This window comes from Geotrypetes seraphini, chromosome 5, assembly GCF_902459505.1.
Source record: "Geotrypetes seraphini chromosome 5, aGeoSer1.1, whole genome shotgun sequence".
NCBI lineage: Eukaryota > Metazoa > Chordata > Amphibia > Gymnophiona > Dermophiidae > Geotrypetes > Geotrypetes seraphini.
Window position 1 is genome coordinate 121,359,018 of NC_047088.1, and position 21,360 is coordinate 121,380,377.

Below are 21,360 nucleotides of genomic sequence, written 5' to 3' on the forward strand. Positions count from 1 at the left end.
GGGAGATATGATTCAGACGTTCAAATACTTGAAGGGTATTAACGTAGAACAAAATCTTTTCCAGAGAAAGGAAAATGGTAAAACCAGAGGACATAATTTGAGGTTGAGGGGTGGTAGATTCAGGGGCAATGTTAGGAAATTCTACTTTACGGAGAGGGTAGTGGATGCCTGGAATGCGCTCCCAAGAGAGGTGGTAGAGAGTAAAACTGTGACTGAGTTCAAAGAAGCGTGGGATGAACACAGAAGATTTAGAATCAGAAAATAATATTAAATATTGAACTAGGCCAGTTACTGGGCAGACTTGCACGGTCTGTGTCGGTGTATGGCCGTTTGGTGAAGGATGGGCAGGGGAGGGCTTCAATGGCTGGGAGGGTGTAGATGGGCTGGAGTAAGTCTTAACAGAGATTTTGGCAGTTGGAACCAAAGCACAGTACCGGGTAAAGCTTTGGATTCTTGCCCAGAAATAGCTAAGAAGAAAAATTAAAAAAAATAAAATAAAATAATTTTTTTAATTGAATCAGGTTGGGCAGACTGGATGGACCATTCGGGTCTTTATCTGCCGTCATCTACTATGTTACATGTTACTATGTTATTATGTTAGGCTTGGCAGGAGCTGGCTTTGGCTTAGGTCTAACAATAGATGCAAAAGATTTTTCATGGTCAGACAATTTCTTGGTGGCTGCATCAATAGATTCTTCTAAGAGGTCATTGCCTGCATAAGGAACATTAGCCAAGTGGTCCTGAAGATTAGGATCCATATCAATGGTACGAATCCAGGCAAGGCGGCACATTGCTACAGAACAAGCAGCCGCCCTGGCAGACAACTCAAAGGCATCGTACGAAGACTGTAGTAGATGTAATCTGAGTTGTGATAGAGAAGCTAAGTTTCAAGTTTCAAGTTTATTAGGATTTTATATACCGCCTATCAAGGTTATCTAAGCGGTTTTTACAATCAGGTACTCAAGCATTTTCCCTCTCTGTCCCGGTGGGCTCACAATCTATCTAATGTACCTGGGGCTATGGAGGATTAAGTGACTTGCCCAGGGTCACAAGGAGCAGCGCAGGGTTTGAACCCACAACCCCAGGGTGCTGAGGCTGTAGATCCAACCACTGCGCCACACACTCCTCCACACACTTCTTGAAATTCAAAGTGCTTTGGAGTGTCTAAATAACTGAGAAATTTAGGCATAAGAGCAATGAGGAACTCAAAATAAGTGACAAAACAGAAATTGTAATTAAGGACTTCAGCGGACATAATGGCATTTTGATAGATGCGATGTCCAAACTTGTCCTTAGTTTTCCCTTCCCTTCCAGGAGGAACGGTAGCATAAACCTTGGAAGGATGGGACATGGGACCTTTTCAAGGAGGACTCCACAAGTAGGGATTGGTGAGATAACTGTGAATTCTCAAATCCTTTGCAAAGGAGAGTTTTATATCTGGAATCTAATTTGCCTGGAACAGCTGGAATTGCGTAAGGAGTCTCCAGGTATCTGGCAAAAGTCGCGAGACAAACGCTTGTGAAGAGGAAGCTTAAGTGACTCTGCCAGAGATTGAGGAAGATGCATGACTTTGAGATACTCCTTAGAATATTTGGAACCAGCATCCAATTGAAGATCCAAGTCAACAGCCATCTGACGAAGAAAAGATGAGAAAGATAGCTGATCCGCCAATGCCTTGCCTCGAGAAGGACTTGAGGTCGTCGAGGCAGCCTGGGTCGAAGATGATGCTTCAGCATGAAAAAAGGCATCAAGAGAACATGGAGACTTGGACGAAACAATCAAAACCTCTGAGTCCTCGAGGTGCGGAAATGGTGACCTCGATCGAGGAATCAGTGGTCTAGTAGAACTGGAAGGTGTAAATCGAGGCTTAGTCGAAGAAAGGCGTTCTTTGGAAGAAGAGGTATGGCTGGACGTATGCCTCGAGGAAGGCCTCGATCATCTGTGGGAATGATGTTTGGAACCAGACCTTGAGGATCGAGGAGATTTCGCCCCGGAGATAAAAGCAATCGAAGCCACCAGGGAATGGATACGGCTGGAAGCTGTGGATCGAAGCTCCAGAGGCTTGATGGAGGAACCTCAATGCACTCCCAAAGACTCTGCTCCTTGTATGGAGTGTGAGGATTCCTGTTGATGCACTTGCAAAGAATCTGCTCCTTGCTTTATGTGCATAGATGCCAGAAAAGACACTCGCAGACACTCTGCTCCCTGCATAGAGTGTGTAGGCTCAGACTGAGGCTTAGGAAGAGACTCGACCTTGCGGGAATCTGCAAAATGCCCAGGTTAGATTAGAGTAACAAGCTTTGGTCCCATGTTAGTAAGGAACTGAATGAACTGTTTCTCTAACATGGTCTGGAAAGAAATCGGCAAGGATGGATCCGCGTCTGAAACTGGACCACCTGCTTTGGCTGGAGGTTCCAGAGAGGCGTGGAAATGTGCTTCAACTTGGAAGTCTTAGGCACCTTAAGCACCACCGCTGGAACTTTCTGCTGAGCTATCTGACCTGAGGATACAGGGGAAGATACAGCAGACGTCATCGAGGAAAGAGCTGCTGCAAACGAAGAAGATCTGATGAGGCTCGAGGTCGAAGCAGTGGAGGCAGGAGGACCCTCAGTCGAAGGTGAGTCCGAGGTCAGCTTCGGAGAGCTTTTCCACTGAAAGTAGACGATATTTAAGCGCTCGGGATTGAAGAGTAGCACAGCGCTGGCACGACTTCGGGTGATGGTCTGGCCCAAGGCACTTGAAGCACCTGTGTGGGTCCGTGAGAGAAATCGCACGCTGACACTGGCTACACTTCTTGAAGCCTGTTGTTGGCCGGGACATAGGAGGAAAAACAGCTGCCGCAAAGTCGAAGCCTCTGGGCTGTGGCCGAGCAGCCTGCCCCGGCAGCCGAACGGAAGAAAGAAAATTATTATTTTTTTTTTAAAGAGAAATAAAAGAATAAAAGAAAAACACAGCGATTCGTGAAGAAAAAGAACACAAACAGCAGTGAGAGAAGGCATGAAGTAACAAAGTTAAACGCAGAGAATCAAAGACGGAATTCTCAGCTCCACAGAAACTGAGGAGACGCGCCCTGTGCTGGGCGGGAAGGCACTCGCACATGCGCGGTGCGGCTGACTCAAAACTTCTAATTTCTACAAGTAAGTCTGCTTGCGAGGCTTCCGCATCGGGGCTCCGTCGATGACATCACCCATATGTGAGAATAGGCTGCCTGCTTGTCCTGGGATAATAGCCTTAACCCCTATACCGAAAACAGCCCAAGCAGATCTCTCCATAGCATCTAACTACAGACTGATTGCTGGCATTCCAATCCTCACTAAAATCCTTGAGTCTCATGTCAGCAAGCAGCTAGCTTCTTACACAGAACACCACTCCTGTCTTCATACATCCCGATACGGCTTCCAAAAAAAGCACAGCACTCAGCTGTTCATTATCACTCTAATCATTAAAATCAAACAGCTGCTAAGCTCAGGTCATCGGGCAATATTACTCCAATTTGATATCTCCGCAGCCTTTGAATCAGTGGACCAACTATTCCTAAACAAACTCTCGGAAATTGGAATAACAGGGACTGTACTGAAATGGTTTGCTGACTCCCTACAAAACCACAAATTATTGGTCAAAAAGCAAGAAGAATACGCCAACCTTTGGAAGGCATTCTGTGGCGTCCCACAAGGTTCCCCATTTTCCCCAATCCTATTCAATTTATTCATGAGTTCGCTAGGACACATCAAAATGGAAGACTAAACCATACTGTCCTATGCTGACGACATTCTCCTCATCATCAACCAATAACCATCCTAATATCACCAAAAAAATCTCAAATATAGATAAAATCCAAACCTGGGCAACGATCAACAAATTGAAACTGAACGCTACCAAAACCAAAGCCAACAGAATGTCATGTCTAACCTCACTCTTCCATCAGGTATCATTCTCAAAATGGAAAATCCACTAAGGTATTCTGCATCTTAGACGACACTCTCACAATGGAACCACAAATCTCTAACCTTCGGAAAAAGACTATCTACACTATGCGTCAACTGCGACTCATGAGACCATACTTCCATCCACATCACTTTGCTCCGATTATTTAGATCAGGGGTCCCCAAAGTCCCTCCTTGAGGGCCGAATCCAGTCGGGTTTTCAGGATTTCCCCAATGAATATGCATGAGATCTATGTGCATGCACTGCTTTCAATGCATATTCATTGGGGAAATCCTGAAAACCCGACTGGATTCAGCCCTCAAGGAGGGACTTTGGGGACCCCTAGTTTAGATGATGGTCTTACCTCAGCTGGACTTCTGCAACTCCACCTACCTAGGCATCAACACCACTCTAATCCACAAACTGCAGCCCATCCAGAACACAGCCGTTACACTAATGTACAAATTAAAGAATATGATTCAATCACTACCTTCATCAGGCAACTAAACTGGCTCCCAATATTATCCCGAATAATCTTCAAAACTTCATGTATCCGACACCAAATTTTGTACGGAAACTCAGCTGCCCCCCCCTCCCTTTCATCCAACTATTCTCTACTGCTTGGTCGACATCAAGAAGAATCTTTAATAGAATTCAACTAAACCTGCCATCCACAAAATACCTCCACTATAAGCGAATTTTCCACTCTATGCTAATTTATCTGGGTGTAAAAACCTGGAATGACCTCCCAGAAACAATCAGGAAGAAGACAAACTACATCACATTCAGGAAAAACCTAAAGACCAACCTCTTTGACAATTAACTGTTTCAGTTTCTGTATAGCACCCCTCCTTCTAGGCCCCTCCCCTTGCTTTTACAAGCCTCCATCCCTACTCCTTTTCCCTCTTCCTCTTGGATCTGTTGCCTTGAGCTTGTATAGGTTTGTGCAATTCACAAATGGAAGATTAGATTAAATTAGATTAGCATGGCAAACAATAGGTCCTTAAGTATACATTGTAATCAAATTGTAGGACAATTTTAGGCATTCTTGGTATAGGTACATGTAGTAGGGGGGTAAGATCTTGCATAGTTTAGCACCAAGTGGGCAACTAGCTATTCCACCCCATAGTGGCCTGATATTCAGCCTGTGGTAGTACTAAATCTGTTTCTTTTCCATCTCTGGACTACACCAGCTGCCATGCCTCATCCACCTGGATGCTTCCTCTTCTTCAGCTATGTGGGCTCAGTGACAATTTTACCAGGTATGCAACAGAAGCCATACTGGTTTTAAGGCCTTGCAATGGTGAACACTGGTTTAAACTTTATACATATGATTATCCTAGGAGATATCCTTGCACAAATTATACAATTCAGGAGGAAAACTCGGGATAGCTGGTGATAAATATAGAGCACCTCTTGCAGATAATTTTAGGCATAGCTAAGGAAGAAGGAAAAGGCCAGTTTAAAATCAATTCTAAATGAACAAATCCCTTTTTGGAGTCTGCAGCCACAGGAATATAAGAAACGCCCCTCCTCCCCCCCAATTCAAAAACCTGAAGTGGGCTATCAAGAAAAATGATTTGGGGTTTGTGTTTTTAAAGAGAGAATGTGCTCATGTGGCCAATCAGCTAAGCATAAAAAAGTACTGAAAATAACCTATGTGATGGATCTATGAAGGATTTTTTGGACTGTGAGCTCTCATGTCACACAGTTGGAGGACATTAGTTACTGAAATGACCAATTCATCGTGCTTACTGATCGAGAATTCAAGTCAAATCTCGAAGATGAAGGTGGATACTCAGATGAACACTGACTAATCATCAGATCATTTCTGTGAGACAGCGGCATTCTACACTTACTTCTGAACTTTAATGCGGAAACGTAGATCACCTGGTTCACCATCCAAGTGAGGCTCACCTGTAATGACAAAGAAATAAGAAAAGGAGATTATGCACTTACCCTAGTAAACTCTTTTCCAGTAGATACAGTTGGAGGTGAAGAACTTGTGCACAACAGAAGAGCGAGACTTGGGTGTGATTGTATGTGATGATCTTAAGGTGACGACAAAAGCTAGAAGGATGCTAGGTTGCAAAGGGAGAGGTTGGCTAGTAGGAAAAAGGAGGTATTGATGCCCCTGTATAAGACTTTGGCGAGACCTCATTTAGAATATTGTGTACAATTATGAAGGCCACACCTTCAAAAAGATATAAAAAGGATGTAATCAGTCCAGAGGAAGGCTACTACAATGGTATGTGGTCTTCATCATAAGACATATGGGGACAGACAAAGATCTCAATCTGTATATTTTGGAGGAAAGGCGGATGAGGGGAGATATGATAAAGACGTTTAAATACCTATGTAATGTAAATGCACATGAGTAGAGTCTCTCATTTGAAAGGAAATTGCAATGAGGGGGCATGTGATGAAGTTAAGAGGTGATAGGCTCCGGAGTAATCTAAGGAAATACTTTTTTACAGAAAGGGTGATAGATGCATGGAACAGTCTCCCAGAAGAGGTCATGGGGACAGAGACTGTTTGAATTCAAAATGGCCTGGGACAGGCACGTGGGATCTCTCAGAGAGAGAAAGAGATAATGGTTACTGCAGATGGGAAGACTAGATGGGCCATTTGGCCTTTATCGGCCATCATGTTTCTATGTGAGACATTCTAGACCAGTGGTTCCAAATCTTTGTCCTAGAGGACCACCAGCCAGTCAGGTTTTCATGATAGCCCTAATGAATATGCATGGAGCAGATTTGCATGCCTACCACCTCCATTATATGCAAATCTCTCTCAAGCATATTCATTGGGGTTATCCTAAAAACCTGACTGGCTGGTGGTCCTCCAGGATCACTGTTCTATACCATAGGGTTACTTCCCCTTACCCTCATGGGTTGCAGAAGATAATTATAAGTTTTTCACTCTGCCTCTAGGATACATCACAGGCTAGCTTAGCTCCTCCCATCAGGCCATACCAAAGCATAGAGAGGCACTACCATGTGAAGTAGAGGCACCTACAACGACAGGCTAAATAAGAGTTCTGCTCAAAACAAATAAACAGCACTATTAACCATCAACATAGGCTTCAAAGAAGCTCAGGAATTACCCCATAACATGGAGAACACATTCACAAAACTCTCCCTAGTCCCAAAGGGCTCCATAACCAGACAGGAGAAGCATAGGGAGATAGACATCTGACCTTTACTCTGAAATCTGCAAGCAAGCACAGCAAGGACAGGGCGGGTGTCTAGAATGTCTCACCTATCTACTGGAAAAGAGCTTACCAGAGTAAGTACATAATCTCCTTTTCCAGTGCAATTGGTGAGACATTCTAGACTAGTGGTTCCCAGCCCTGTCTTGGAGGACCACCAGCCAGTTAGGTTTTCAGGATAGCCCTAATGAATATGCATGAGAGAGATTTGCAAATAATGGAGCTGACAGGCATGCATATCTGCTCCATGCATATTCATTAGGGCTATCCTGAAAAACTGACTGGCTGGTGGTCCTCCAAGACAGGGTTGGGAACCACTGTTCCAGACCATAGGGTCGTACTATTCAGAGTGGGCTTGCTGTGCTGGCCTTCAAGACCGAGAACCCCAAAATCGAGTTCTGACAGGCAGCACCATCCACTCTGTAGAATTTGGCAAACGTGGGAAGAGAAAACCATGTCACCGCCCTGCAAAACTCCTAGGAGGAAAAGATCTAGCTTCGGACCACAAAGAAGCTAGACTCCTGGCAAAATGCACCCGAACAGAAACAGGGGACTCTTCCCTGCAAGAATTTAGGAGTATGAAATGGCTCTATAGATCTACCTGGAGATTGAGGCCGTAGAAGCGGAACACCACGTTTCAACAAACGAGTCAGCATAAACAGAGGGCCAGAAAGACGAAACTCATTAATGTCCTCCAGAGAATGCAGAAGCATCCTGCGCATGCCTAGTTTCCTCATAAGCCAATCCTGATGTTTGGAACTCATCGGCTGAAAAACAGGCAAACAGACTTCCTGAATGACAGGGAAAGCTAAAACCACAGTCTGCAAAAAGGAAGGAACTGTCCGTAGAGAAACTCGTATCTCCAATGTGGAGAAAGGGATCCTGATAAAACACCCACAGATTGAAAACCCTACGGGCATAAGTGATGGCGATCAGAAAACAATCATGAGAGCTAAGTCCAGGAGAAACACATCCAGAAGAGGCTCAAAAGGAATTCTGGCAAGGCCTGAAAGCACCACGTCAAGGTCCCAGACTGGTAACAGTTGGTTAACAGGCAGCGGGACTGAAGAGCCCCTTTCAAAAAACGAGCAATAACCGGATGCGACGTAAACTAGAACCCACTATCCCAAGATGGAAAGCAGGACAGCCCGATCCACAGGGCACACAAAGAAGCCACCATGAGGACTATACCCAGACCAGTTCGCAGAAAGGGAAAAATCGTGACCCTAGAGCTGAACAAAGGCCCCTAGAGCCTGGTCACAAAGGAGAAAAGTGTCCCATGTCTTAACGTAGGCAGACACCTTGGACGACTTCTTAGATTTGAGCAGTGGATCAAACACAAACTCCGAATAGCCTGTAGAATCTAAGGCTGCGCACTCAAGGGACAGGCTGGAAGAGCAAAGTGACCCGGAACTTCCATGACAACCGGGCCCAAGCGAGAAGGCCTGGTGACGAGTCACAATTGCGAGAGACAATCGCGCACAAGACATCAGCGCGCTGGATTAAAACACTATTTTAAAGCGCTCTGAGGGTGTGTGTGTGTGTGGGAACCCCCCCCCCCCATGATACTTAGAACTGTTGGCGCTCTCGTTGGGGGGGGGGGGTGGTTATGGAGGAAACTAATTTTTCCCTAAAAAAGAGGGGAAAAGCCTGTTTCCTCTATATTGGAGGGTTTCCCCTCAACACGAGAGCGTCAACAGTATCAGAGTCCAGTTGTCCTGAAGGAGACGGTGGCAGCGAGCCCCAACAGCCCCAAAGGCCGGCATCTGTGGCTACCACCACAGAAGAACTAAGGGCAAAGCCTCCAAAGTTCATGGCAGCTTCATGGCTAAGACATTTTGGTGGGTTGCCCAGTGAGAGAGCCAGGCCTACTGAAGAGGACGCAAATAAGTCCACGCCCAAGAAACCACCTCCGGCGGGCCCCCATGGAGCCTACAACCTGTAGGTAGTCGTGCTCCTAAGGCGCTGACTTGTGGGTTTTTGGGGTTTTTTAAACTACAACATCTGCAAACACAGCTTCAGTCTCCGAGCCTTGGGCAGGTATAACATAACAGATTTCTAGACCGCTTAGCCATGAATTCAATATGGTTAACAAAAGATTATACTAAAGGAAACAAAAAAGAGAATGTTGTAAAAAAAATTCGAGAATCAAAATTTAGGTAAGAGAAAGGTTTTCAACAACTTTCTAAAACGTTCATTTGAAATAGAACTAACAGTAGTCGGAAATCTTTACCATAATATGCCGCTTGATAAGCAAGAGTGTGTTCGTGATATTTCTTACTTTTACAGCCCTTAACCGAAGGAAATGTAAAGAGAGCATGGGATTTACTACTATTTTTCTGTGACACAATATCAAACCTGACAACAAGGTATCGTGGGGCAAGTCCAAAGGCTCCATTATAGTATAAACATCCCAACGTAAAGATTACTCGAGCCTCCACCGGAAGCCAATGCAGTTCACGGTAGCAAGATGTCACATGATCAAACTTCCTAAGGCCATAAATCAATCTTACTGCTCTATTCTGCACCAAGGTCAGTCTAGCCATATTTTTCTTGGTGCTTTTCAAATAGACTATATATTACAATAGTCCAATAGGCCCAAAAGTAGTGACTGAACAAGGATTCTAAAAGCAGCAACCTCAAAATAGGGTCTAACAATGTGTAGTTTCCATAAAGCAGTTACTTACCATAAAGCAATGTTACTTACCGTAACAGTTATTATCCAGGGAAAGCAGGCAGCTATTCTCACTAATGGGTGACGTGATCCAACGGAGCCCCGATGCGGACGCCTCACAAGCAGTCTTACTTGAAGAAACTCGAAGTTTCGAGTCGCCCGGACCACGCATGCGCGAGTGCCTTCCCGCCCCGTGCAGGGCGCGTCTCCTCAGTTCAGATAGCTAGCAGAGAAGCTAACCCAGGGGAGGTGGGTGGGACGTGAGAATAGCTGCCTGCTGTCCCTGGATAAAGCAATGTTACTTACCGTAACAGTTGTTATCCAGGGACAGCAGGCAGCTATTCTCACTAGTGGGTGATGTCATCCGACAGAGCCCCGATGCGGACGTCTAACAAGCATACTTGCTTGAAGAAACTTCAGAAGTTTCGAGATGCCCGCACCGCGCATGCGCGAGTGCCTTCCCGCCCGATGCTCCGGGCGTGTCTCCTCAGTTCAGGTAGCTAGCAGAGAAGCCAACCCAGGGGAGGTGGGTGGGATGTGAGAATAGCTGCCTGCTGTCCGTGGATAACAACTGTTACGGTAAGTAACATTGCTTTATCCCAGGACAAGCAGGCAGGTATTCTCACTAGTGGGTGACCTCCAAGCTAACCTCAATGGGATGGTGGGAGAGTTGGCAACTTAGGAGAATAAATTCTGTAATACAGTTTGGCCAAACTGTCCAACCCGTCTGGAAAAAGTATCCAGACAATAATGAGAAGTGAAGGTATGAACCGAGGACCAAGTGGCAGCTTTACAAATTTCCTCAATTGGTGTCGATTTGAGGAAAGCTACAGATGCTGCCATAGCTCTGACCTTATGGGCTGTGACTTTACAGTGAAGGGGTAATCAAGCCTGGGCATAACAGAAAGAGATGCAAGCCGCCATCCAGTTGGAGATGGTACGCTTCGAGACAGGGCGTCCCAACTTGTTCGGATTAAAGGAGACGAAAAGTTGAGGAGCAGTTCTGTGTGGTTTGGTGCGATCCAGGTAGAAAGCCAAAGCACGTTTACAGTCCAGAGTATGAAGAGCTGATTCTCCAGGATGAGAATGATGCTTTGGAAAAAACACAGGAAGCACTATGGATTGGTTGAGATGAAATTCAGAGACCACTTTAGGCAGGAATTTCGGATGAGTGCGAAGGACCACCTTGTCAAGATGGAATACTGTGAAAGGTGGATCCGCCACTAAGGCCTGAAGCTCACTGACCCTGCGAGCAGAAGTGAGGGCAACCAAAAAAAACACTTTCCAAGTGAGAAACTTCAGCGGAGCCTTGTTGAGAGGCTCAAAAGGAGGTTTCATAAGTTGAGAAAGGACAACGTTGAGATCCCAAACCACTGGAGCAGGTTTGAGAGGAGGATTCAAGTTTCAAGTTTATTAACTTTTTAATATACCGACCATCACCAAGTATCTGGCCGGTTCACAATACAATTTATACAAAGGAAAACAAAGATAAAATTTTAAAATATAAAATGTGGTGGGTGAACATTAAAGACATAATTTGACTAACATGAAGGTGAGGATATAAGGGGAAGGGGGGGGGAAGTTACATATTCTGAAGAAGAGAGGGAAATAGTGAGGGTAGGGAAAAACATATTGGGTAGGATCGCTTTGATTAAAGCGGTTGGCTAAATAAGTTGAAACGAATTAGTTGAAAAAGAAAAATAATAAGGAAAAGGGTGGAATAGAGGAGAAAAAGGTAGACAAAGATTGAAAAAGTAGGGTAAGTAAAAGAGAGAATTTAGGAAAAAGAGAAAAAAAAAAAAAAAAAAAAGGAGGGAAAAATAAAAAGGTGGAACTAAGAACATGGAAAAGACATGGAAAAGACCTTTCATAAATCTGGAAACCACAGGATGAGCAGAGAGAGGTTTCCCTTGCAGAGGCTGATGGAAAGCCGTAATTGCACTCAGATGGACTTGTATCGATGTAGACTTGAGGCCAGAATGAGATAGGTGCAAAAGATAGTCCAAAACAGAAGACAGGGAGGCTCGTTGAGGCTCCTTACGATTAGAAACATACCAGGTAGAAAATCTAGTCCATTTTTGGGAGTAGCATTGTCTAGTAGCAGGCTTCCTGGAAGCCTCCAGCACATCCCTCACCGCCTTGGAGAACTGACGGGGAGTCACGTTGAGAGGAACCAAGCTGTCAGGTGGAGAGACTGCAGGTTGGGATGGAGTAGAGATCCTTGTTGCTGAGTAAGCAGTGAAGGAAACACTGAAAGAAGGAACGGCTCCCTGCTGCTGAGTTGAAGTAGAAGGGAGTACCAAGGCTGTCTGGGCCACCGAGGAGCTATCAGAATCATGGTGGCATGGTCGGATTTCAATTTGACCAGAGTCTTTTGAATGAGAGGAAATGGAGGAAACGCATACAGAACGCGATTCCCCTAATCCAGCAGAAAGGCATCTGCCTCGAGGCGATGAGGAGTGTAGATCCTGGAGCAGAATTGAGGAAGTTTGAAGTTGTGGGGGGCAGCAAAGATGTTTATCTGAGGCATCCCCCATTGAGAGAAGAGCTGATGAAGGGGCCTGGAATGGAGGGTCCATTCGTGAGGCTGGAGGAGACGACTTAAGTTGTCCGCCAAGGCATTGTCCTTCCCCTGAATGTAGACAGCTTTGAGGAAGGTGTTGTGGCGAATCACCCAATCCCAGACTCTGAGAGCTTCCTGGCAGAGGGAGGCTGAGCCCGTGCCCCCCTGCTTGTTGACATAATAAATGGCGACCTGATTGTCCGTGCGAATGAGGACCACCATGTTGTGAAGCAGATGTTGAAACGCTTGAAGAGCATTGAATATCGCCCTGAGTTCCAGAAAATTGATATGGCACAGCCGGTCCGCACTGGTCCAGAAGCCTTGAGTGCGAAGACCGTCCAGATGAGCTCCCCATGCATAGGTAGAGGAATTGGTCATGAGAACTGTTTGGTGGGGAGGAGTGTGAAACAGCAAACCTCTGAATAGATTGGAAGAGGTCATCCACCAATGTAGAGACTGCTGAAGAGCAGGAGTGACTATGATGTGACGAGTCAAAGGATCTGACACCTGTGTCCATTGAGAAGCCAGGGTCCACTGAGGAATCCTGAGGTGAAGTCTGGCAAAAGGAGTCACATGAACTGTAGAGGCCATGTGGCCCAGGAGAACCATCATGTGTCTCGCTGAGATGGACTGACGAGAAGACACTGACTGGCAGAGATGAAGAAGAGCATTCAGGCGCTGTGGGGGAAGGAATGCTCTGAGTTGAATAGTATCCAGAACCGCCCCGATGAAGGGAAGAGACTGGGTAGGCTGCAGATGAGATTTTGGGAAGTTGATCTCGAAGCCCAAACTCTGCAGGAACCAAATCGTTGTCAGGGTCGCCGAGATGACCCCAGGAGCCGAGGTGGCCTTGACGAGCCAGTCATCGAGGTAGGGAAAAACCTGAAGACCCTGGTTCCGGAGTGCAGCAGCCACTACCACCAGACACTTCGTGAAGACTCTGGGAGACGAGGACAGGCCGAATGGAAGCACTCGATACTGTAGATGTAGATGTCCCACCCGAAATCTGAGGAACTTGCGAGAGACCGGATGAATGGGAATGTGAATGTAGGCCTCTTTTAGATCCAGAGAGCATAACCAGTCGTTCTGCTCGAGGGGGTAGAGAGAAGCAAGGGTCAGCATGCAAAATCTCTCCTTGACCAGGAACTTGTTGAGGCCCCTGAGGTCCAGAATTGGACGCAGGTCGCCCGTCTTCTTTGGAACAAGGAAGTACCGGGAGTAAAAACCCCGGTTGTGTTGGTCCACAGGGACCGGCTCGACGGCCCGAAGCCGGAGCAAAGCCTGAGCTTCCTGAAGAAGGGCAGTCTGGGTCAAGTTGGAAGGATACTCCCTTGGAGGGTGGTCCGAGGGGACCCGATGGAACTGAAGAGAATATCCTTCTCTGATGATGGTAAGGACCCAAAGGTCGGTGGTAATAGCCGTCCATCGATGATAAAAATGATGGAGGCGACCCCCAATTGGAAAGACAGGGGATAGCAGAACGGGGGTTATGCTCCCTATCAGAGAGTCAAAAAGGCTGAGGAGCCTTAGGGACAGCAGAAGGCTGAGGTTTTTACTGAGCCTTCTGTGGTGGCTGTCTCTTTGCTGGTTGTCTCGCAGCAGGAGCCTGCCTGGGAGTATAACGCTGCTGATAGATCAAGGGCGGTCGAGAGGGTCGAGACTGAGCAGGTTTAGGCTTGGGACGAAGGATGGAGTGGAAAGATTTTTCATGATCCGACATCTTCTTCGTCACGGTCTCAATAGATTCATCAAACAAATCAGCACCCGCACAGGGGACGTTGGCAAGCCTGTCCTGGAGGTTCGGGTCCATGTCAATGGTTCGAAGCCAGGCCAAACGACGAATGGCCACGGAGCAGGCAGCAGCTCGTGCCGAGAGTTCGAAGGCATCATAGGAGGATTGCATCAGTTGAAGGCGCAGCTGGGATAGCGAGGCGACCACCTCCTCAAATTCAAAACGAGCTTGAGACTCAATGTAAGGTGTAAACTTCCGAAGCACAGGCAGGAAGAACTCCAAATAAGTTGCAAAATGGAAAGTGTAATTGAGAATTCTGGATGCCATCATCGAGTTCTGGTAGATGCGCCTCCCGAATTTATCCATGGCCGGCCCTCTCTGCCCGGTGGCACCGAGGCATACAGCTGGGACGGATGAGATCTTTTGAGGGAGGACTCGACCAACAGGGACTGATGAGAGAGCTGGGAGCCCTCAAACCCCTTGTGATGCACCGTGCGGTATCTGGCATCCAGTTTGCCAGGAATGGCAGAAATAGAGTACGGTGTTTCAAAACATCACATGAAGGTTTGGTCGAGGAGCTTGTGCAGAGGTAGACAAAGAGACTCGGCAGGAGGATGAGGCAGATGCATGGTATCCAGGTATTCCTTTGAGTATTGGGAACTGGAGTCCAAGGTGATGTCAAGATCATCCGCCATCTGCCTGAGAAAAGATGAAAAAGACAATTGGTCCGCCAATACAGGCTGGCGGGACGGGCTGGATGAAGTCGAAGCCTCTGGATCCAAGGAGACTTGTGATCGGCAGGGCGAGAAAGAGCCATAGGGATCCTCGTACTCCGGGCCCGGAGGAGGGGAGACATCCGAAGATGAATACCCCACACGAGGAAGTTTCTTCTGAGGCGAGACTGTAGAATGCCTAGAGGAATGCCTCGAAGAATGCCTGGAACGATGCCCCTCCCTGTGTCTATAAGGAGACCTGGACCGGCGATGCTTAGACGGGTCCCCAGAGGCCTCCAAGGAGTAGATAGGGCTGGAGGCCGTAGAGCGAAGAGGAGGATGGCCCGACGCCTCTCGAGCCGCATTCCATGCTTGATAGGGAGTGCGGAAGAACTCTTCCTGGCGATGCCCAGGGCTTCGACTACCCGAAGAAATATCCCAAATGTCTTCGCCAGGAGGGGGAATGGGTTCCAGAGGCGGCATGTCACTAAACGAAGCACGCTTCGAGGTACCGGCCGCCGAGCGCCGCTCCTCCTCCCCGAGCTGCGAGAGGGAGCGGCGAGGGGGAGGAGGAGGGGGTGGCTCGCCCCCTCGAGGAGGAATTGCTTGCCCACCCTGGATTGTGGCCAGCCACTTGGGCCCCATGGTGGTCATAATATCAATGAATAGGGCCTCCATGATTGACCGCAGCAAAGCCGACAAGGAGGGAGCCGCACCCAAAGTGAGACCTCCTGAACGGTCTTCGCGGTCCCGAGTGGTCGAGTGCTTAGGCTTAGAAGCTTTCGGCACTTTGATAACCACTGGGGGAATGGTCTGAGGAGGTACCTGATCTGAGGAGACCGAAGGAGGCACCGGAGCAGGAGGCGGGGTTGAAGCCGGGACGAAGGAGGCCGGCTTCAAGAGACCCGATGCAGCAGGAGTAGTGGACGACTTCGCAGGTACAGGCGAAGCGCTGGTCGAAGTTGAAGCCGAAGGTTCCTTAGTAGCTTCCATCTTGAACATTGACTCCCACAGGAAACAGCGACGCTTAAAAGCACGTGCTGTGAGAGTGGAACAAGGCCGGCACGATTTCGGAATATGTTCTGGACCAAGACACTGCAGGCAGCGTCGATGCGGGTCCGTCAACGAAATCGCGCGCTGGCACTTGCTGCATTTTTTAAAACCGGTAAGCGGCCGGGACATAGGAAGAAAAAGCTCCGCCGCGAGATCAAAGGAGCAGGACCTCAGCCACGCGGCCGACCCGGTCGAATCTCCGGAAAAAATAAAAAAAAAGAAACGAATGAATAAAACACACAATAAAGAGCAAAATAACTCAAAACCGCGGTACTAGAAGGCAAGAACACGGGTTCACTCAGCGCAGAGAATTGAAGCAAAACTTCTCAGCTCCACGGAAAGAAAAGAACTGAGGAGACACGCCCGGAGCATCGGGCGGGAAAGCACTCGCGCATGCGCAGTGCGGGCATCTCGAAACTTCTGAAGTTTCTTCAAGCAAGTATGCTTGTGAGACGTCCGCATCGGGGCTCTGTCGGATGACATCACCCACTAGTGAGAATACCTGCCTGCTTGTCCTGGGATAACAACTGTTATGGTAAGTAACACTGCTTTATTCCAGGATAAGCAGGCAGGTATTCTCACTAATGGGTGACCTCCAAGCTAACCATAATGGGATGGTGGGAGAGTTGGCAACTTAGGAGAATAAATTTTGCAACACTGTTTGGCCAAACTGTTCATCCCGTCTGGAGAACATATCCAGACAATAATGAGAAGTGAAGGTATGAACCGAGGACCAAGTGGCAGCCTTACAAATTTCCTCAATAGGTGTAGATCTGAGGAAAGCCACAGAAGCTACCATTGCTCTGACTTTATGGGCTGTGACTTTATTGTGAAGGGGTAATCCAGCCTGGGCGTAGCAGAAAGAGATACAAGCCGCCATCCAGTTGGAGATGGTGCGCTTAAAGATAGGACTTCCCAACTTGTTCGGATCAAAGGAGATGAAAAGTTGAGGAGCAGTTCTGTGCGGTTTGGTGCATTCCAGGTAGAAAGCCAAAGCACGCTTACAGTCCAGAGTATGAAGAGCCGATTCTCCAGGGTGAGAATGAGGCTTTGTCAAAAACACTGGAAAAACAATGGATTGGTTGAGATGAAATTCCGAAACAACTTTAGGAAGGAATTTGGGATGAGTGCGAAGCACCTCCTTGTCATGTAAAAGGTGGATCAGCTACCAAGGCTTGGAGCTCACTGACTCATCTAGCAGAAGTGAGACCAATGAGGAAGACAACTTTCCAGGTGAGATACTTCAGATGAGCTTTATGGAGAGGTTCAAAGGGAGGTTTCATAAGTTGAGAAAGAACAACATTGAGGTCCCAAACCACTGGAGGCGGTTTGAGAAGAGGATTGACATGGAAAAGTCCTTTCATGAATCTGGAAACCACCGGATGAGCAGAGAGAGGTTTCCCTTGAAGCGGCTGATGGAAAACAGCAATTGCACTAAGATGGACTCATATCAATGTAGATTAGAGGCCAGAATGAGAAAGGTGCAAAAGATAGTCCAAAACCGAAGACAAGGAGGAGTGTTGTGGCTCATGATGATGAGAGAAACACCAAGTAGAAAATCTGGTGCACTTTTGGTGGTAGCATTGTCGAGTGGCAGGCTTCTGTGAAGCTTCCAAGACGTCTCGCACAGGTTGGGAAAACTGGAGAGGAGTTATGTTGAGAGCAACCAAGCTGTCAGGGGTAGAGTCTGCAGGTTGGGATGAAGCAGAGCCTGATGCTGTGTAAGTAGCGAGGGAAAAAGAGGTAGTGGGTACAGCTCCCTGGAGCTGAGTTGAAGGAGAAGGGAGTACCAAGATTGCCTGGGCCACCGTGGAGCAATCAGAATCATGGTGGCCCGGTCTGACTTCAGCTTGACTAGAGTCTTCTGAATGAGAGGGAATGGAGAAAACGTATATAGGAAGAGATTCGTCCAGTCCAGAAGAAAAGCATCTGCTTTGAGGCGCTGAGGAGTGTAGGTCCGGGAGCAGAACTGAGGCAGATTGAAGTTGTGGGGGGCCGCGAAGAGGTCTATCTGAGGCGTTTCCCACTGAGTGAAGATTTGATGAAGGGGCGTGGAGTGGAGAGTCCATTCGTGCGGTTGCAGAAGGCGACTCAAGTTGTCTGCTAGGGCACTGTCCGCCCCCTGAATGTAGACAGCTTTGAGGAAGGTGTTGTGGCGAATCGCCCAATCCCACACTTTCAGAGCTTCCTGGCAGAGGGAGGCCGATCCCGTCCCTCCCTGTTTGTTGATATAGTACATGGCGACTTGGTTGTCTGTGCGAATGAGGACAACCTGGTCGTGATCAGATGTTGAAAGGCATTGAGAGCGTTGAAGATCGCCCTGAGTTCCAGGAGATTGATGTGGCACTGGCGGTCCATGCTGGTCCAGTAACCCTGGCTGCGGAGGCCGTCCAGATGAGCCCCCCAAGCATAAAATGACGAGTCGGTCGTGAGGACTTTCTGGTGATGGGGCGCAGTGAACAGTAAACCTCTGGATAGATTGGAGGATAGCATCCACCAACGAAGAGATTGTTGCAGAGCAGGAATGACCTGGATGTGTCGAGACAGAGGGTTGGACACCTGCGTCCACTGAGATGCCAGGGTCCACTGAGGAATCCTGAGGTGAAGTCTGGCAAAAGGAATTACGTGAACTGTAGAGGCCATGTGGCCTAGAAGGATATCATGTGTCTCGCTGAGATGGACGGGCAGGAGGACACCGAGTGACAGAGGTTGAGGAGAGCTTCCCAGCGTGGAGGAGGGAGGAACGCTCTGAGTTGGGTAGTGTCCAGGACAGCTCCGATAAAGGGGAGAGTCTGGGAGGGCTGAAGATGGGATTTTGGGAAGTTTATCTCGAATTCCAGATGCTGTAGCAACCAAATCGTCTTCTGGGTTGCGAGGACGACTCCCTGAGATGTTGAATCCTTGATGAGCCAGTCGTCCAGGTAGGGGAACACCTGGAGGCCATGGTTCCTGAGTGCGGCAGCCACTACTACCAGGCACTTGGTGAAGGCTCAGGGTGACGAGGCCAGGCCGAAGGGGAGCACTCGGTATTGAAGATGAAGATGTCCCACCCTGAATCTGAGGTATTGACGGGAGGCCGGGTGAATGGGAATGTGAGTGTAGGCCTCCTTGAGATCCAGAGAGCATAACCAGTCGTTCTGCTCGATGAGGGGGTACAGGGATGCTAGAGTCAACATGCAAAATCTTTCTTTGACCAGGAATTTGTTGAGCACTCTCAGATCCAAAATGGGGCGCAGATCGCCCGTCTTCTTCGGAACAAGGAAGTACCGGGAGTAGAAACCCTTGTTCTGTTGTGACAAAGGAACCGGCTCAACAGCCCCGAGCTGCAACAAGGCCTGGGCTTCCTGAAGAAGAAGGGCGGTCTGGGTCAAGTTGGAAGGATACTCTCTGGGAGGGTGTTCCGGAGGAACTTGATGGAACTGAAGAGAGTATCCCTCCTTGACGATGGAGAGGACCCATAGGTCGGTGGTGATAGTCGTCCATCGGTGGTAAAAGTGATGGAGACGACCTCCAATCAGTGGAGCAACTGAGAATGGCAGAACGACAGATGTTATGCCCTCTATGAGACAGTCAAAAGGGCTGAGGAGCCTTAGGGACCGTTGATGGTTGAGGCTTCTGATGCTGCTTTTGGGAATGCTGCCTCTTCACAGGCGAGGGTCCCTTCGATGAGGATGGCTCCGCCGAAGACTCCATGAACAGTGACTCCCACAGGATGCAACGACGCTTGAAAGCACATGCGGTGAGTGTGGAGCAAGGCCGGCACAATTTTGGAAGGTGTTGAGGCCAAAGACACCGAAGACAGCGTCGATGAGGATACGTTAGCGAAATTGCGCGCTGGCACTTGGCACACTTTTTTTAACCGGTGATAGGCCGGAAAAGCTCTGCCGCAAGATTGAAGCCGTGGGGCTGCGGCCACGTGTACTGCCTAGTTGAACGGATGGAAGAAATTATTTTTTTTTTGAAAACAATAAAGAACGACGAAAATCAGCGATTAAGAGAAAAGGAACCCAAAACCGCGGACTTTAGAAGGCACAAGTGAAAAAACTTCACGCAGAGAGTTGAAGATGGACTTCTCGGCTTCGCGGAAAAGTAAGAACTAAGGAGACGCACGGGGCGGGAAAGCACTCGCGCATGTGCGAGTGCCTTCCCGCCCAGCACAGGGCACGTCTCCTCAGTTCAGATAGCTAGCAGAGAAATCAATCAGGGGAGGTGGGTTGGTTGTGAGAAAAGCTGCCTGCTGTCCCTGGATAGCAACTCTTACAGTAAGTAACTGTGCTTTATCCCAGGACAAGTAGGCAGCCTATTCTCACATATGGGTGACTTTCAAGCTAACGAGAATGGGATTGTGGGAGTGTTGGCAACTTAGGAGAATAAATTTTGTAATACTCTATGGCCAAAATGGCCATCCCATTTGGAGAAAACATCCAGACAATAGTGAGAAGTGAAAGTATGAACCGAGGACCAAGAAGCAGCCTTGCAAATTTCCTCAATAGGTGTAGATCTGAGGAAAGCTACTGAAGCTGCCATTACTCTGACTTTATGGGCTGTGACTCTACCCTGTAGTTGTAATCCAGCCTGGCATAGCAGAAGGAAATACAAGCAGCCATCCAGTTGGAGATGATACGCTTAGAGATAGGATGTCCCAACTTGTTCGGATCGAAAGAAACAAAAAGTTGAGAAGATCTGTGTGGTTTAGTGCGTTCCAAATAGAAGGCCAAAGCAAGTTTACAGTCCAGAGTATGAAGAGCTGATTCTCCAGGATGAGAATGAGGCTTTGGAAAAAACACTGGAAGAATAAGGGATTGGTTGAGATGAAATTCCGATACCACTCTAGGGAGGAATTTAGGATGAATACGGAGGACCACCTTGTCATGATGGAAGACAGTGAAAGGTGGTTCAGCAACTATATCCGCCTAGAACCGCAAGGCACAGGCGGAATAGAAATCTCTAATGTAATGTAATGTAATGTAAAGCTTGCAGCTCACTGACTCTTCGAGCAGAAGTGAGGGCAATAAGAAACACCACGTTGCAAGTGAGATACTTCAGATGAGCCATAGTCATTGGTTCAAATGGAGGCTTCATCAATTGAGCAAGAACAACTTTGAGGCCCCAAACCACAGGAGGCGGTTTGACATTGAAAAGTCCTTTCATAAATCTGGAAACCACTGGATGAGCAGAGAGGGGTTTCCCTTCAGTAGGCTGATGGAAAGCAGCAATTGCACTGAGATTACTCAGACCGAGGTAGATTTGAGACCAGAAGTGGATAAGTGCAAAAGGTAATCCAAAACAGAAGATAAGGAGATATGTTGAGGTTCCTTATCATGAGAAAAACACCACATAGAAAATCTAGTCCATTTTGATGATAGCATTGCCTAGTGGTAGGCTTCCTAGAAGCCTCTAAAATGTCTCTGACAGGTTGAGAAAACTGAAGAGGTGTTATGTTGAGAGGTACCAAGCTGTCAGGTGTAGAGACTGCAAGTTTGGAAAAAG

General features: G+C 47.7%; 1 protein-coding gene across 1 annotated transcript in view; it reads right to left on the reverse strand.

The window, feature by feature from the left end:
• The window catches only part of DNAJB11 (DnaJ heat shock protein family (Hsp40) member B11), a 593,123-nt gene that overhangs the window by 189,971 nt on the left and 381,792 nt on the right, over nucleotides 1–21,360 (reverse strand). Inside the window, exon 7 of the mRNA XM_033946900.1 lies at nucleotides 5,784–5,841. Within this exon, the coding sequence (XP_033802791.1) occupies nucleotides 5,784–5,841 (58 nt within the window). The remainder of the gene's footprint in view (nucleotides 1–5,783; nucleotides 5,842–21,360) is intronic.